This window comes from Mastomys coucha, unplaced genomic scaffold (genome assembly GCF_008632895.1).
Source record: "Mastomys coucha isolate ucsf_1 unplaced genomic scaffold, UCSF_Mcou_1 pScaffold15, whole genome shotgun sequence".
Lineage (NCBI taxonomy): Eukaryota > Metazoa > Chordata > Mammalia > Rodentia > Muridae > Mastomys > Mastomys coucha.
Genome location: NW_022196897.1, coordinates 25,110,870 through 25,129,676, shown reverse-complemented (window position 1 = coordinate 25,129,676; position 18,807 = coordinate 25,110,870). Strand labels below are relative to the sequence as shown.

Below are 18,807 nucleotides of genomic sequence, written 5' to 3'. Positions count from 1 at the left end.
CAACAGGAAAAAAATCTTTAAAAGAATGAGTCAAGTCAGCTGAAAAGTCACTTTAGTACCTGGAGTTGATTTTTGTATCCTGTCACCCTCACCAGAACGTGAGATCTGTTATTATGTGGCCTTGAGAATTACAGTATGAGGAGGCAGAGAAATTTCTTGCCAGATATATTTGCCCCTGTCGAAATACCTGACTTGTTTTCTGTTGATAGTTTTGCCATATAATTTTATGAATTGTTTTCCTGAGGAAGTCTCAGTGATGATAGCGAGTTATCCTTTGCTCTTTTTTGTCTTTTCTCCAGTAAAATTGGTTCTCCACCCAAGACTCCTGTAAGTAATGCAGCAGCTACCTCCGCTGGGCCCTCTAATTTTGGAACAGAGCTCAATCCCCTGCCTCCCAAATCCAGCCCATTTCTAACTAGAGTTCCAGTGTATCCTCAGCATTCTGAAAACATTCAATATTTTCAAGATCCAAGGACTCAGATACCTTTTGAAGTCCCACAATACCCACAAACAGGCAAGTAATTTTAGTCAAATCTAAGAAGCAAATGTATGTATTTATTACCTTAAATAAATGTGTGTCTAGACTATCTACATTATTAAGTTAATTTCACTCTGTGACCCATGAGTTTTCTTCCTGTTCTAAGAAATCTTTGCTTCGAGTTAGCAGTTCTATCATTTGGCAGATGGTGGCAGGGAAAAGTCAAAGCTAGCCTTATCTACAGAAGTGAGTTCAAGGCAAACAAAAAACTAAAACAGAACAATAAAGGCTATCCTTTTTTTATTATTAATTTTTTTTATTTAAATGCATTTTGTATGTCAAACAATAATATTGAGTATTTTGAGAATCAATACATAAAAATTGTTCAACTTATATATTCATATCCTTTCATAACCTAAAAATATCATTAATGAATATTACTATCCATAACTGAAAATCCTATATCTAATGTTGAATACCAAATTGTTTCAAAACATGAAAATTTTCTTTGGGAGTTAAGCATAATAAAAGAGCATAAGTAAGTCATTAATATATTCAAAAGCCTTTATATGATCCTACCTGACATAGTGAGAGTATTTAAAACACATATATCTGTGTACATTGTCTAAGAATCAGTTTACATAAAAAAGATTAACAGTGTTTCTAGGAAAGATTATTTTATCAGTAAGTATATTTTAAAATATTTCAAAATAGCAAAAACTCTTTGAAGTTAAACATTTAAAAATGCTAATTTCAAGCACAGTGAGAAAAATTATCAGTATTTATATGATTTTTTATAGAACAGGATTTTAATATTGTCAACTGTTAATATTCAACAAACAGTAATTATTTTAAGATAGATTTCATTGTTATCTCTCCCTTTTCATTTCTGATTTTGTTAATTTGGATACTGTCTCTGTGCCCTCTGGTTAGTCTGGCTAAAGGTTCATCTATCTTGTTGATTTTTCTCAAAGAACCAGCTCCTGCTTTGGTTGATTCTTTGTATAGTTCTTTTTGTTTCTGTTTGTTTGATTTCACCCTGAGTTTGATTATTTCCTGCTGTCTACTCCTCTTAGGTGTATTTGCTTCTTTTAGTTCTAGAACTTTCAGGTGTGCTGTCAAGCTGCTAGGGTATGCTCTCTCCAGGTTCTTTTTAGAGGCACTGACAGCTATGAGTTTTCCTCTTAGTACTGATTTCATTGTGTCCCATAAGTTTTGATATGATGTGTCCTCATTTTTATTAAATTCTAAAAAGCCAATAAAAGCTATTCTAATACTGGTATATTTTCATTAACATTTGCAACATTAATATACCTAGGTGAATATGATTTTTACATTTGCATCAGAAGTATACAGGAATTCATATTGCTATACATCCTGGTCAATACTTTTTATCTTTGGTTGTGGAGGGAGATAAAGGGAGTACATGTATGCTACAGTGTACATATTGTAGTCATAGGCCAATTTATGAGTCAGTTCTTTTGTTTCCCCTTTGTAGGTTTTGGGACTGAACTTGGGTTGAACTTATGTCTACATAGTAGGTGCCATTACCAACTGAGTCATATCGTTGTTTTGGCTTTTTTTTTTTTTTTTTTTTTTTTTTTTTTTTTTTTAATAATAACCATTCTTCCTGGAGTAAGGTGATATTTCAGTTTGGTTTTATTTATACATTCCAAAATATTACTGATGTTAAACATTTTTATTGTGCTGGTTGACCATTAGAATGTTTTCTTTCAACAAATGTTTATTTAATTTACTATTTATACATATCAAGTTGATTTGTTTTTAATTTCATTTGTCATATATATAGCTTGCAAATATTTTCTCTGGGTTGCCTCCTCAGTCTGTTTACTTTTTTTTCCTAGTGATTTGATATAGTTCTGTTTACCTGATTTGCCTTTGTTTTTGTGTTTTCCAGTACTTTAAAATATTTCTCATGTTTGCTTCTAGTAAGTTTATAGTTCCAGGTGATACATAGAAATCTTTAATCCATAACAAATTAATTTTTATAACTTGTTAGAGATAGAGTCTATTTCATTTTTCTGCCTAGGTAATACTAGTTGTCATTTGTAAGAATCAAATATAGAATCTGAGTGACCTTGATGAAATGGTGTATAAAATATGGTTTCTGTGAGTTTTTTGCATTGTTTAAAAAATGTTTAATTTTACTCTTATATATACATAAGCATTGGCCTACATGAATGTGTAACACATGTTTACAGTGTTCTTGGAGCTGGGATTACAAATGGCTGTGAGCTGCTCTGTGGGTGCTGGAAACTGAACTCAGATCCTTTGTTTTAGAGCCATCTCTAAAACCCCGCTTTTATAACTTGTATTTATTTTGAGATAGGGTCTCACTATAGATAGGTAGATAGATAGATAGATAGATAGATAGATAGATAGATAGATAGATAGATAGATAGATAATCGGTATAGCCCTAGCCCTGTCTGGAAATCATAGAGTAAGCTGGCCTCAAGGAGATCCACCTGTTTCTGCCTCTTGAGTACTGGGATTAAAGGAGAGTGCCACTACATTTTTTTTTTTTGTACAATTTGAAAAGAAAATCAATAATTGAAATTCTGAAAGAGATCATCTAACCTCTGATCCCAAAATGCTTCATAAGAGTCAGTGATATAACTACTAATTTAGTAGCCTCCTGCAAAATATTCACTAAATGGAAACCAGTCTGCCATTTGCCAACTTCACTGTAGTTTGATTTTTGTTCATATTAGTATAATGGTATCTTGACAATAATATGGTTTGTATATCAAGATAAAGATCAATGCTGATTGTATTTTCTCACATTCAGGACTGTCTTAGATTTAAACCATTTTAAAATGTTGGTTTTTACTAAGGTATTTATTACATTGAATATTCTTCTTTTCAATTTTCAAGGATACTACCCACCACCTCCAACGGTACCAGCTGGTGTGACTCCCTGTGTTCCTCGCTTTGTGAGGTCCAATAATGTTCCAGAGTCCTCTCTCCCACCTGCTTCCATGCCATATGCTGATCATTACAGTACATTCTCCCCTCGAGATCGAATGAATTCTTCTCCTTACCAACCTCCTCCTCCGCAGCAGTATGGACCAGTTCCTCCAGTACCCTCTGGAATGTATGCTCCTGTGTATGACAGCAGGCGCATCTGGCGCCCAGCTATGTACCAACGAGATGACATTATTAGAAGCAATTCTTTACCTCCAATGGATGTGATGCACTCATCTGTCTATCAAACATCTTTACGGGAAAGATACAACTCATTAGATGGATATTATTCAGTGGCTTGTCAGCCACCAAATGACCCAAGGACAACTGTGCCTTTACCAAGGGTGAGTGATGTTGAAAATAGAAATGTTGCTATCATGCATTAGTTGAGATCCTTGTGTTTTGAATCAAACCAGAAAAACCCCCCTTACTGTGTGATTTAGAGAAGACCTTTGCATGGCGCAGGTTTTTTTGTTTTTTCATGTTCGGTGGAAATAAGAGTAGTGCTTATTAATAAGGCTGTTGTGAGAATTAAATTAAAAAAACCATAAAGCTCCTAGAACTAGACTTGATATGTACCAATGTTCAGTGTTATGTTCAATTAGGAACTGATGTAGAAATTTTAAAACAAGGCCTCTTTTCAGTAGCTTCACATTTGTGTTTGTGTGTGTGTGTGTGTGTGTGTGTAAAATTTCTAATCTAGAAAAACGAGTTCTCACATTTTACTTGACATCAGCTGAGTGTTTGTTAACACTAGCTACTAAATCAGTTTTTCCTCGCCCACCACGCCCACTCACCCACCCCTACCCCCGCATGAGTGGGTGTGAGTGTGTGTGTATCCCAACAAGATCAGACTTGTTTACATTATTCTCAGAGCATCATTAAACTTATTTACCATTCTATAGATGACCAACTTTTTTCTTTTGTTCCTCTTAGGAACCTTGTGCTCATTTGAAGACCAGTTGTGAGGAACAATTAAGAAGAAAGCCAGATCAGTGGGCACAGTATCATACCCAGAAAACACCTGTCTCTTCAACACTTCCTGTGGCAACACAGTCACCAACACCGCCTTCCCCTCTATTCAGTGTAGACTTCCGATCAGATGTAAGAAAGGTTTTATTTAACCTGCAAAAAACAATGATCAAACAGCTTTTACTAAGGCAATTTTGGATATTTTGGAATGGTTTTATATGGTGTTTAATTTAGTTTTGTAAACAGTGTGTAGACTATGGCTAAATGTTAGGAGAGTCTCAAGGTAAGAGTTCACTACCAGGATTTCAAAACCTTTGAAGCAGTAGACTTAATACTTTCTATTTCTACTGTTATATTTGCTGTTTGGTTTTAGACTAGGTCCAAACCCAGAGCCTTGTTCATCCTCTACCACTGAGCTTCACTCTAACCCCTGATTGGTGCATGCTTCAAAATAAGATCTATACCTACCATATATCTAGTAACTACTTTTAAAAATGCTATTTTATTTAATTCTTAAAAAACCTTAGAAGATGATTATTATCCATATCTTATAGGTTATAACCCAGGGAAGTTATGTAATTACTTAAGTAAGATCTTTTAGCTTATAAGAAGCTGGTATTTGAATTCTAATTTTTTTTTTCTGTTTCACAAGAAGTAGAGAAATGCCTGCTGTATTACTTCTGCTATTTACATTCCTGTTAATTATTCTTATTATAACAAAACAAGAAAATAAGGCTATGACAGAATGATTTATATTCTACCTGTCTCTTTTATTGTATGTTATATGTTCATTTCATTTCTCTACAATATATTTACAGAAAAAAAAAACTTTATTTATTTTCAAGACAGGATTTCACTGTGTAACACTGACTATCCTGAAACTGTATTTGTAGACCAGGCTGGCCTAGAACTCATAGAGATCTGCCTCCCAAGTTCAGGAATTCTTAAAAGGTGTGTGCCACCATCATCTGGCTGGAGAAAAAAAATTTTAGCACACACACACTCTCTGATTTTTTCCTGATCTCTAGTGTTTCTGGTAGAAAACAAAACAAATCAAAAACAGAAACAAAAAAACAGTTTTTAAAATATCTTTCATTAGGAAAAGCTTATACATACAAAATTGTAAAGACTCACAATAAATTGCATATAATTATATTATGTCCATTATTATTAACGTGTTCAAATTTGTTTCATTTGTACTTCTTGCCACTAGGTTGTTTTGTCATAGTCCTAGGTATACATGCATATTTGTTTTTAATTTAATTCGATGGGCTTGGTTTGGGTGTTTTGATGTACTTTTACTTTTAATATTTGTGTGTGTGTGTGTGCTTGAGTGTGTGCATGTGAATGAGAGAGGGGACAGATATCAGTACATTTGGAAGAGAATATGCCAAATGTACTGATGCCCACATTGCAGTTAGAGAAAGTTGTTTGCTGCCCTCCTGTGGTAGAAACCAAACTGGTACTCTGGAATAGCAGCAAGCACATTCAACTGCTAAGCCATTTCTCCGGTCCCCTAATTTTGTGTGTTGAGCCAGTGTTTCACTAGGTAGCCCAGGATGTCCTCAGACACATAGTAATTCTCTTGCATTAGCCTTCCTAGTGCTGCATGTGCGAGTGTAAGTGAAACTACCAGATGAGATTCATACTTAATGTTCATGAATGTGTCATAAAACACTGCATTTTTAACTTATTCATATTTGTATTACTAAACTGAGACTGCCTCAAAATAGGGAAACAGTGTGGCAATGATTGATAGAGATATCATTATTATAGAATGATATATTTTCATTATTTTATGCAGCATACTTTAAGAAATTAAGTAAGTTCTCTGATATTCATATCTTCTATTGGCAAATTGCATTAATTAGGACAAAATGTTTGACTTTTCCTCAGTTTGCCTATCTCTTTAATTAGTAAACTAGATTTAATTATCCTTACTTTTGGGTCCTGTTAATATTATTATATTGCCTTACATTCCCTTTCACATCTGTTCTTTTCCTTTCTTAACTTCAGAGCTGCCATTAAATTCCTTTGCCTTTTAATACTGTATGATTTATTATGTTCCTTTATTTGCTTCACGATCTTCTCTTGAGAGTTACAGATCGCTTTTAGACATGAACTGTTTTGTGTTTATTTTTCCTCATTTTTCTCAAGTCTATCACCCCACATTAGTGTGTCATTGTTAACTTTTTTGGTATGGTACTGGTCAGGGATCAGCCAGTAAGACTTTTTAGGAAGGAGGGTGCTTGCAGCAGATTTCTGGGACTCAAATGGTAGATGGAGAGGGCCTACAGGTTGCCTTCTGGCTTCTATTCACACATTATGACACCTGTGTACATACATACTAAATAATTAAAATTTTAATACGTTTTAAAAATTAAAGATCACACTGGCCAGTGGTGGCGCACGCCTTTAATCCTAGCACTTGGGAGGCAGAGGCAGGCGGATTTCTGAGTTCGAAGCCAAGCTGGTCTACAGAGTGAGTTCCAGGACAGCCAGGGCTACACAGAGAAACCCTGCCTCAAAAAACCAAAAAAAAAAATTAAAGATCACTTAATAGACAAAAGGAAAAAAGGTATAGAATAAATAACTTACAAGACAAAGGGAAAAGAGCTGTGATATTTTCTATTATATATGAATATTATTGCTTAGAGCTGATTTGTTTATTTATGCGCCTCATTCATTTTGAGAGAAGTTTTGCTTCGTGCGGCTAGGCTGGAGTGAAACTCAAATATATAGCCCAGTTGACCTTGAACTCCATGCCTTAGGCTACCAAATGATGTTTATTAAAGTGAGCCAACATATCCAACTCTTAATTAGTCATGGGAAAGAATTTAATTATTAACTACATGATCCTTTAATTGTATGATAGTTACTTAGTATTAGTTAGTTTACGGGCTTGTAAATGTAGGTTTCATACTAATTTACCTTTTTTTCCCTTCTTTTTTTAATCAGTTCTCTGAGAGTGTGAGTGGCACAAAATTTGAGGAAGACCATCTTTCCCATTATTCTCCCTGGTCTTGTGGCACCATAGGCTCTTGTATAAATGCCATTGATTCAGAGCCCAAAGACGTAATTGCTAATTCAAATGCTGTGTTAATGGTATGATTTGCTTGATTGGGGAAGGGGGTGGTAGAGGTAGGGAAGATAATGTTGATATCTGAAGTTTTTAAATGAATACTTTAGTGTTTTATATTCTGGCTGTGTATAACTTACCTGTAAGTAGCAGGGTAATATTTCAACAATACTAATTTTATGTAATGTTTCAATTATTTAACCATAGTTTCGTAGTTTAATATAGTTGTTATATACCATTGAGATCTAAAGTTAGTATAAAATTGACCAGACAAGCCTAATTATGTGTGTTGAGAACATACTTTATCATTAGCTACAGCAGTCGCCAGCAGCTCTTTCATGGGTATTTTTTGGTCTGTGTAGGACCTGGACAGTGGGGATGTAAAGAGAAGAGTGCATTTATTTGAAGCTCAGAGAAGGACAAAAGAAGAAGACCCAATTATTCCCTTTAGTGATGGACCCATTATCTCAAAATGGGGTGCAATTTCCCGATCCTCCCGAACAGGTTACCATACAACAGATCCCGTCCAGGCAACTGCTTCCCAAGGAAGTGCAACTAAGCCCATCAGTGTATCAGGTAATCCATTTTATTAATACCAAGGAATTTTTTACCATGTATTTTTTTTCCTAACCTGTGAGGTAGAAAACATTCCAATTAATAACTGGAATAATATGAGAATGAAATGGTTTAAGCAGAGCTTTTGGCTAGTGGGAAAAAAATGGATTGCCATTTTTAAAAGTATGTATTTTTATACTGATTTTTAAATTTTCTTTTGTCTTTTTATTTTTTTGAAACAAGGTCTCACTCTATATCCCAGCTTGCCTCAAACTTGTGGCTGTGCTCCTACCTCAGCCTCTTGAGTGCTAAGATTGCAGATGTGTACCACCTTGTCTGGCTTATTTTCTGCCTTTCTAATAATTGTTTCTCTGTGTTCCCTGCAGATTATGTCCCTTATGTCAATGCTGTCGATTCAAGGTGGAGTTCATATGGTAACGATGCCACATCATCAGCACACTATATTGAACGGTAACTATACTCTCATTTCCTTAAGCTGCTTTATGCTCAAACTTACATGTACCTTAAAATATAAAACCCATTACTGGTTGTCCATGAATTAAGCCTTGCTAAATTTGATCTGTGTAAAAACTTTCTGAAACAAATTTTACATTTGGAATAGTGACTAAAACACATTCAGTGATAGTTACAAAGAACATAGAGTCATTGATACTTTGGTTGTTTTATATCCCACTTTAACTACAGCAAACATAATTCTTTTTAAAGGGACAGATTCATTGTTACTGATTTATCTGGTCATAGAAAGCATTCCAGTACCGGAGACCTTTTGAGCATTGAGCTTCAGCAGGTAGGCTCTATATATTTAGTTTTGATTTTTAAAACATAAAATAATAATTGAAAGCTAAGCTTATGTTTTCTTCTCTCTTCATGGAGGCCAAGAGTAACTCATTACTTCTTCAGAGGGAAGCTAATGCTCTGGCCATGCAACAAAAGTGGAATTCCTTGGATGAAGGCCGTCACCTTACTTTAAATCTTCTAAGCAAGGAAATTGAACTGAGAAATGGAGAGGTAAAGAAACTGAACCTTTCAGCAGTAAACTCTCAGACTTCTGGACTAATTCTTTAGCTATATTATTAGGTTTCCTATTTTAATTTAAAAGAAATTCTGCAGGTATAAAATTAATTTTTTTTTTTTTATTTACAGAATGATTACACAGAAGACACTGTAGATACAAAGCCTGATAGGGACATTGAGTTAGAGCTTTCAGCCCTTGATACTGATGAACCTGATGGCCAAAGTGAACAAATTGAAGTAAGTGCCATAATTGGATAAGTTGTGGCTTTGTTCTGTTGCAAATTAAAACACATAAAATACTGTCATATTGAAGGATTAACATTTTATTTTCTCAGGAAATTTTGGACATACAACTTGGTATCAGTTCTCAAAATGATCAGTTGCTCAATGGAACAGCAGTGGAAAATGGTCATCCAGTCCAGCAGCACCAAAAGGACACAGTAAAGCAGAAGAGACAGAGTTTAGGTGAAGACCATGTGACTCTGTGAGTGTTAGACAGACCCTTCATAATCAGAGGGGATATGGGGATAAATACTTAGGTAGATGAATCTATTAAGATTAATTTTTTTGCCTTTTTCTATTTAGGGAGAAACCTTGTATAATAAAGTAATGATTTGGTCAGTCTCTAAGTGTTTTTAGAGAAATTGAACTAGTAAAGCAGTTTATTTTAAAACCAGAACTTAATTTGGGGATGAAAGTTCCCTTATCTCTAACATCAGGTTATTTGACCAAACTTGAAGATCATAGGATGGAAAAATAAATCCCAGATTATTTCAATACTTGAGAAGCACAGACAGAATCTTCTGTTTACATGTTCTAGGTTGTTATGAAATCCATAGCAAGACAAACCACAAAGTCTTAAAAATAAACCACAAGGGGCTAGAGAGGTGGCTCAGCTGTTGTTTTGGAGAGGACCCAGGATTGGTTCCTAGCACCCACATGGTGGCTCATGACCATCTGTAACTCCAAGGGATTCAACCCCCTCTTGTAACCTCCAAGGACATTGTACAGATGTGGTGCACATACATACAAGAAAGCAAAACACTGTATGTATAAAATAAATCTTATTTTAACAAAATCTTAAAAACTGAAGCAAACAGAAACCCGTGTTGAATGTTTCTTGTTTTAAAAAATCATGTTATGGCCTGGCAGTGGTGGCACACGCCTTTAATCCCAGCACTTGGGAGTCAGAGACAGGCGGACTTCTGAGTTCGAGGCCAGCCTGGTCTATAAAGTGAGTTCCAGGACAGCCACGGCTACACAGAGAAACTCTGTCTTGAAAAGCCAAAAAAAAAAAAAAGTTATGATGTTCTTGGCTATTTATATTGCTATTTTGTATAATTTTTGCCATATATTCGGTCCTGGTCTTAAAATATTGATTAGATGACACAAGTTATCAAGTTTAATTTTTAAATTTGGAAAATATGACCTTTTTGGTGACTTCTAATATTTTAAAAATTATTTAATTTTTATATGTATGGGTGTTTTGACTGCATATATGTCTATGCATCATGTGCAAGCCTTGTGCCCAGAGAGGCCAGGAAGGGCATTGCTTCCCCTGAGATTGGAGTTACAGATAGTTGTGAACTGCTGTGTGGTGTTGACAGTTGAACCCCAGGTCCTCTGGAAAAGCAGTTGTGCTTTAACTTCTGAGCCATCTCTTTAGCCCCTATTTAGTACATTTTTAATAAAAAAGATAGGCTTTTTCTGTGGGCTTAGAGTTTGAAGTAGCTTTCAGAGAGCAAATATGGTAACTCTTAAATTGTACTTAAAGTTAATTTGCTTTCACTATCATTTTCTCTCAGGGAGGAGCAAAAACCAGTTCTGCCAGTAACATCTTGCTTTAGCCAGCCACGCCCAGTGTCTATTAGCAGTGCAAGCTGCCTCCCCATCACCACATCTGTCAGTGTTGGCAACCTCATTCTGAAAACTCACGTTATGTCTGAAGATAAAAACGACTTTTTAAAACCTATTGCAAATGGGAAGATGGTTAACAGCTGAAAGGAGGCTCAGCTTTCAAATCTGTGACCACACCATGGAAGCATTTACACTAGCTTTTTATATATATAATATATATTATATAATGTATATTTTTTTTAAAAAAAAAGATATTACTGGGGGCATCCATTTCCTGTGGACTCTTTGATACTTCAAGCCCTCTTGCATTAGCATTATGAAAAAAAGAAGAAAATTTACTTTACTTAGGGTAATGTTCACTTTCCAGAAATTATTGGAATTTGGACAACATTTAACTTAAGCTTCAAGCAGCTTTTTATGAGTTTGTAGCAATCCGGTGCAGTAACTGAGCCATTTCCTATTTTAAATGGCTTCTACAGTAAATTAACAACTCAGTTATTAAACTAGCAGGATCCTACAATGATACATCTAGTGAAAGTAGAGTTAATTAACTAACTTATTTCTATTTTATGTTTCACTGAGAGAAATTTCCATCTCATTCCAGCTGCTTTATTTATCTTTTTCATTGGACTTGCATGGATTTTTCTTTTTTGTTTTTTTTTTCTTTTTTGTCTTTATTTTTTTTTTTTTTTTGAGAGTGGAGTTAGATGTTCTTACCATAGAGTTTTACAGGGTTATAATAGCTTTCTTTACTGCATTATATGTAGAAGTGTGGTGCAGTGCTTTTATCTGTAGCATTTAATTTTTTAATTTTCCATTTTTCAAGAATAGTTTCTGCTTTGTTAATATTTATACACAGGCTACTTGTTGAAGTAATTAATTAAAAATATAACCAAGTGCCTAAGTCTTTCAGCTGATATACTAGATATTAAATTGTCCTAAGTTATGCAGAATCATTTTTACAGTTTTGATAAATTATGCACTAATGTAATGGCAATTTTTTAAAATGCAGATTTAAGCCTGTACATTATTGAATCTGATGACTTGGCAAAAGAATCAGGTGCTTTCAGCTTTCTTGAGAAAACCCTGTATGTAGCGTTTGCACTGACTAACAAGATGGAATTGCTGGGTCTTTAATTTAAAGAAATTAATTTGGGTGTTCATTGCATTATTTAGTTAGATATTGTTTATTGTTACTTCATATTGGGTTTAATTTTTCTTGTTTTCTGTCTGTTAGGTTGATAAGACTTTGAACCATGTAGTAGTAGAACATTGGCTAACATTACCCATACTTAAAAACAGGAATAATTTCTGCCCTGCCGTAATGTGACTGAAATTTTCACTTGGCATATGAAAGTATGCAGAATGTTCAACTAGCCCTGTTCTAGATTTGTGGGTGGTAGTTTATTGAAGCTTAAATTTCAGTCAGTATTTAAAAACAAAAGCGGGCAAACCTTTCTGGTAGTAATCTAATAGTTTGTCTTTTTGTTTTTCCTCCATTTCTTTAAGATTAGTTTGACTTTTATTATTTTTTAATTAACTTCTGTGAAGTTGTTTACTCTGAAAATTGTACTGGAATATTTTAAGCCAAGCTGATCTTTCACCAGGTGTACTGTATGTAAGGGCTTCTCCTGCTAGCAAGATGCTTAAACAGGATCATGTTATTGGTCGTCTGAGCTATTTAGTTATTTTACAAAAACCACAGCATTGTATCAGAGAAGATTTTGATAAAAGTTTTGTGCACATTTCCAGGGGTGGGAGGGTTAACATTTCCCTGAAATTTCTTGATTGGAATGAGTAAATACTGGTGTTTGATACCTGTCTTAATGAACATGCTCATAAGGTGACTGATACGTTGTAAATAATACCTGAGAAACAAAGGGGTAGTTTTGATATTCTGGTGTCAGTATGGAAGATCTTACACATTTATTTAATACTCAAGTGTATGAAGATGTTTGTTTATAACATAACAGCACAGTAGCCTTGACTTAGTTTTCTTTGGTTAGTACTGTACCTTTTTGCCATGGCCAGTGCTCCCCATCCCTACAAAGACATTTTATTTATTTCACTCTGTAACCTGAAATGAAGAGGAACAAGAGTTTTAAACCATGTTACATTAACTTATTTCTGACATTATAAATTAGCCTCTAGGATATTACAGGAACATGATTGTTATATAATTTATATCAGAACCTTTCTATAAATATGAGCTTATTTCATTTGAAATGCTTCCAATGTACTTTTCTTTTCTTTCTTTCTTTTTTTTTTTTCTTTGTTTGTAATTCCAAAAAGGTTATGTAAACCAGTCTGTCTATTTCATGGATATTTAATAGTGAGATCTTCCATGTTGAAGGTAATGTATTTTTTTTTAAGATTTTAAAATTGCTATTTTGTTACAAAATAGAGACCTATTAACAGTTGAGAGCTCCTTATGTGCCCTCAGGGAAAGAACCCTCTGTGCAACAGAACTACACGAACATCTTCAGCACTTTCTGAGGGTGATTATATACTACATAAATTGATCTTGTGTATTTAACCTTATCTTTTTAATTTTAAAGTTGAAATTTGAAGCGTGGTTGTGCTCTGCTGGAGGGGTTGGGATGCTTAGGTGTTTGCCTACTTGTTCAGTAAACTGCATTTCATCAGTGTATGTGTACACCTGCTAACCTTATTGATGTGTCTCAAACATTTATAGGAAAAGAGTGCTTGTCTTGCAACAGATGATCCCATAAAACAATAACTTCTTATTCTTAAATGTTTACTCTTTATCACTAACAACATAGGAATTGTTTCTGTGTTCACATATTCTGTATTGCATCTTTTATGTGGTGACAACCTATACTATCTGTTTTAATGAGTTTAATTTGAAATAAGGCTATTGGATCTCTGCCACTTAAGAAGAAAGAACAATTCATCTTTCCTGTCTTCAAAATGGTACCTGCTCCATCATCTTCAAAATGTCACAGAGGAAAGTAGTACAAACAGACCTCAAATGTGGTTTTTTTAATTGGGGCAATCATTACTTTGACCCTTTATCAAGATGACATGATGAACACATTTGGGATCAGAGTCTACAATGCAATAGAACAGAAACTTTGTAATGTTGGTATCCAAAATGCTTGTATTGCCTATGGGTCTAATCAGGAAAAAGTAGCATGAAGTCTGAAAAAGCAAGGAAATTGTGTAGGTTTCCTTATTTTTTTTTCCCTGCCAGTTTTCTGAGTCCCAGTTCCTAGTCTATGTTCCGTACTCAGATGCTGTGAATATAATATTAGTTTTGTGTGGGCTCCTTTTATTTTATGAATTCTAAGAGTTCTGTGTATATTTCTTCTAGTTGGTACCTACACAAATTAGATTTCTCTTGCCTTTGCCACTATGACTTATTTCAGTGCCATGCAACGAGTCAGTGTATGTAGGGACATTGTACAATGTAATTTTCAAGAAAAGGTAGTTTGTAAGGCCAGTGGCACGGATTCTCTGCTTTCATAGCTACGTACTCTAGTAAGAGAATTGAATGAAACTTCATTAAAAAACTAAAATTTCCCATTGCTATGGATCCTAGTCACTTTGACCCAGATTTAAAGTTGATGCCAAGTTAACAAAGCACATCCTGGTTTTATGTACAGAAGACTATAGAATGCAATGATTTGTAGGACTTTTGAGTGGGATCATTTGACTATTTGAAAAAATTGTTTAAAAACATCTACCCTACATTTTAGATCTGATAAAGCCCATGTTGTTGTTTTAGCCAGGGATAGAACTTGTAACAATTAGATTTAGTATGTCACCTGTGAATCTGAGTATTTCTTCCCTTATATCTTTGAGTCATTTTCTAAGCACTGTCACCAATATTGGTAACTAATTATTAAAGAGAAAAGTTGCATTGCAGCTATATATTAGTGTCTTAGAACTGTTCTTGTGTTTTAGTGAATGAAGAGTATCAATGGGATCACTTACTGTAACTCCTTCTACTGAAGGGCCCCTTCTGCAAGCAGAACACAAATGAACATGCTCAAGGAGTATCCCGTTTTCTAGAGATTAAGTTTGCTAGTAACTCCTTTACACTAGCTATTTCTTTGTATCCCTTTGCTGGCAAGGGAGTACAAGGAGTCAAACCACAGATCAGAACACCCCACATTTGAGTGGAGACTTATTTTTACTCTAAGGGGAATTATTCCCCCAAGTCTGAAACTGGCAATTATTTTTTTTCTCTTACATAAAAATTTAAAAATATCCCCTAAACCAGTGGAAAACAGACACTGGCTGCACTTAGTACTGCCAAGAGCCAAGGTCATTTGCACATATTCCATCAACCTGTCAAGAATTAGGCCTCACTTTATAACCCAAGGCATGGAAGTGCATGCATTCTCTTAGCTGGGCAAACAATTATACTGTAGTTGTGATACAACACATGTGGCTTTTATTTGTACTGCACATACCCACTGTACAGCCACTTGGGAGTATCGTGGTTAGCTTGCAGCAACTGCCGTCTGCATTTATACTGTTTATTGCATATTCTTTTCCCTGGAAGTGAAAGAGAAATGTTTTTCTTGTTGCATTGATTACATTTTATAAATTTGCTTAGCTGGAAAGTTTGGGAAAAGAGGCCTGTTTGTCAATTGTACAACCGATTGTGAAGCTTAGTGTGAATATTTTTACGTCTGTATTAGACATTTTCTTTGCAAATCTATTGTTCGATTGAAATGTAAATGAAATTAAAGATGGTGTACACCCATCATGTAAAAAGCAGGCACCATCTCTAAGATGGATTTAATGCTCATTTTTAAGGCATATACTCAGCTTCTATTTAAAACTATAAAATAATTCTGTACAATGAAATGGGGAATATATATGGGAATAAATTCTATTCCATTTATTTCAATTTGAATTTCCAAATTGTAATATTTCCCTTTGTGCTATAGGAATAGGATTAAATGGGGGGAAGGCTAGGACTTATAAGGCCTGTATATGGGGGGAGGGCAGAGATGGAACAATGAGGGTTGTGATGATAGTGAATAGCAAAGAGTGAATTCTGTGTGTTTTTGCTGTAGCACTGAAGTGAAGAGATATTAGCTTTGGCTGTTCACAAAATAGAGCATCATGATTTTCAGTGTTTGAGAGAAAATTGATGGAAAAAGTTTGCAGTACTTGACATGTATTTGCATGCACAAAAATAAAATTATTTGTCCACCTTAAAAGTTGTTTGCTTAGTGTTAATGTTAAAGTTTATGGTATGTTTTAGTTATGTTGATTTTCTTGATATATCTTAATAAAGCTGGAAAGACACTCCTGAAGTAGGGACTTAACTGATAACCTACTTCATTGGTATATCATTGGGAAGTAAATAGACCCAAAGAAGTTGAAATATTTCTTAATTCTGTCTGACATGTCATTCAATACAGAGCACTTTCTAAATGGGAAATGGTGTAAAATACATAATACTGAACTTACAGCCTTTGGGACAGATAGGAGAGATGCATAAATAGGACAAAGTCATTCTGTAAGGCTTCAGAAAAAAAAAAATGTTAAAGATGGCCTAAATCTTAGCACCACTTTTAATGACCCCAGAGTACCTTTATTTATTCACCCAGCTGATGTATCCTAAGCCCCCATCTCTTCTGGTCTTTTAAGATGAGGCTAATGAAATGAACCCTTTCCCTGGATGCTCAGTGTAGAATGGGAAAAACCAGGTTGAATAGCTCTGAGAGCGACATTCAAAGGGGCCAGTTGTCATTGAGCAAGAGGAGGTTCTTCTGTGAGACCACCTCTGGTCTAGACTTTAAATCCCTGCATAACCTTTTTGCCAGTAGATTACCTTCCTGACCCACTTGATCTTTACATCTATTTTGTATTTTAATTGTTTTATATTTGAGATGTTATATAATTTGCCAAAAATCTTATAATCAGAAAGTAATAGAGTCAGAGTTCTGCTGTCTTTCTCTCTTTCAAAAAGGTAATGGTGATGGTAGTTGGATCCATTTTCACTTAAGTAGAAAGTGTGATTAAGAGATGGGGCTTCACTGACTAATAAAAAAACAGCCAATTCTCAGAGTTCTAAGTGTTATACTGTAGATAGTTGTCACCATTTCCAGACAAGAAAAAGGATACAGATACTTTTGAGAATTTGCTCAAGTTCACACTGCTAGAAGAGGTAGATGGACATTGAATATCATGGAAGTTATAAGCTGAATGACTTTAAGATTTTAGAAAGGATACTTTGGCAGTGATGTAAAAGATACAGCTAGAGATAGACCAGCAAGGAGGCCACTGTAGGTAAGAAGTGTTACATGACCAAGCAGGGGTGGAGGAAGAGATGAGCTTCACGACTGGGGATAGGGAAGAACAACTAACAGATATGCTGTGGAAAAAAACATTAGACATCTATACGTTATTAGGGATTAAAATTTGTTTAAGGATTACAAACTAAGGACAGATATAATTGTTACATGCAGTCTTGAATAAGTCACAGAGTGACTTCAGAGTATAGCAAAAAGGAAGAAAAGCCATGAAGAAATGATCTAGGCTGAGGATGGGAGTTATTACAAGGTCTTGTGTAGTTCCAGTTGGCCTCGAACTAATAGTTTCCTGAGTGTTGAGGTCATAGGTTTATACCCTTGCATCCAGCAAGGAAAGGAACTGTCATGAGGAAAATGAAATTTCAGGGAGATTTATGGTTAATACCTGTTGAAATAATTATATGCTTACCAGGACAGTGGTGGTGCACACCTTTAGTCCCAATACTTGGGAGGCAGAGACAGGACAGCCTGGTCTATAAAGTGAGTTTCAGGACAGGTAGAACTTCCCAGAGAAATTCTGTCTATAAGCAAATAAGTAGATAAAATTATATGCTTAACAGAGTAGCTCAGATGCCCATATGACCAGGTCTTTTTCCAGGTCTTTTCTCAAAACCCAACCTCAGTGAGGATCAGATGGAAAGTAAGGAAAGGTGTAGTTTAAAATAGATAAACCTAAGTCCAAAGGAATGGAGATCAATAGAAGTATTTTTTTAAACTCTGTATTTTTAAATAGTTACAGATTTAGGGGAAGTTACAGAAAGTACAGACATTACCATGTACCCTTTACATAGTTTGTCCCATTGTAGTATCTTACATAACTAGTTCAATATCAGAACCAGAAAACTGATGTATGCAATCCATAGACCTTATTTATACCTCCTCATTTTTGTATGTATTCACCTGTGTATGCCTACCCAAGCACTGGGGTGTATAGGTGGTTCTTGTGCAATTTTCTCAAGTGTAAGTTTGTGGAAAGGCCATTACTAAGATGACAACTGTTTTCTTTCATTCATTCTTTTAGCCCTTTTAGGTTCATGTTGTTTTTCTTCCCATACTCTAAACCCCATTCTCCATCTTTGTAATTTTGTCACGGTGACAGTGTTATAATAAATAACAAATGAAATTATACCATATGTAATCTTTTGAAATTGGCTTTTTTCCCCCAGAATTCAGCACAAGTACCTTGAACTCCATCCAAGTTGTTGCATGTATTACTAGTTTGTTTCTTTATTTGCTGAATAGTATACCATGGTATAGATATACCGTGGTTTGTTTACCCATCATCCATTAAAAGGCATTTAAGTTGTCTCAATTTTTTTACTATTACAAATAAAGCTGCTATGAACATTTATATAAATGCTTTTGTGTGGATATAGTTTTATTTCTGAAATATTGAGAAATAAGCTGGTATTCTTGTCTACTCTGAAGAACATGATTTATACTCTGAAGCTCAACTTAGATGAATTCCTTAAAAATTCATTTTGCCGCCGGGCGGTGGTGGCGCACACCTTTAGTCCCAGCACTTGGGAGGCAGAGGCAGGCGGATTTC

General features: G+C 34.9%; 1 protein-coding gene across 2 annotated transcripts in view; it reads left to right on the top strand.

Moving 5' to 3' along the window:
• Positions 1-16,247, top strand: part of Rc3h2 (ring finger and CCCH-type domains 2) — a 51,664-nt gene extending 35,417 nt beyond the window's left edge. The window contains exons 12-22 of one of the 2 annotated variants that reach the window (XM_031370053.1): positions 300-514; positions 3,375-3,808; positions 4,401-4,568; positions 7,395-7,541; positions 7,878-8,091; positions 8,457-8,541; positions 8,797-8,878; positions 8,965-9,099; positions 9,235-9,342; positions 9,441-9,570; positions 10,911-16,247. In XM_031370053.1, the coding sequence (XP_031225913.1) occupies positions 300-514; positions 3,375-3,808; positions 4,401-4,568; positions 7,395-7,541; positions 7,878-8,091; positions 8,457-8,541; positions 8,797-8,878; positions 8,965-9,099; positions 9,235-9,342; positions 9,441-9,570; positions 10,911-10,939 (1,747 nt within the window). In that variant the 3' untranslated portion in view covers positions 10,940-16,247. Of the gene's footprint in view, positions 1-299; positions 515-3,374; positions 3,809-4,400; positions 4,569-7,394; positions 7,542-7,877; positions 8,092-8,456; positions 8,542-8,796; positions 8,879-8,964; positions 9,100-9,234; positions 9,343-9,440; positions 9,590-10,910 lie in introns of both variants that reach the window. The other variant, XM_031370052.1, reaches the window with a different exon arrangement.
• The last annotated feature ends 2,560 nt before the right edge of the window (positions 16,248-18,807 follow it).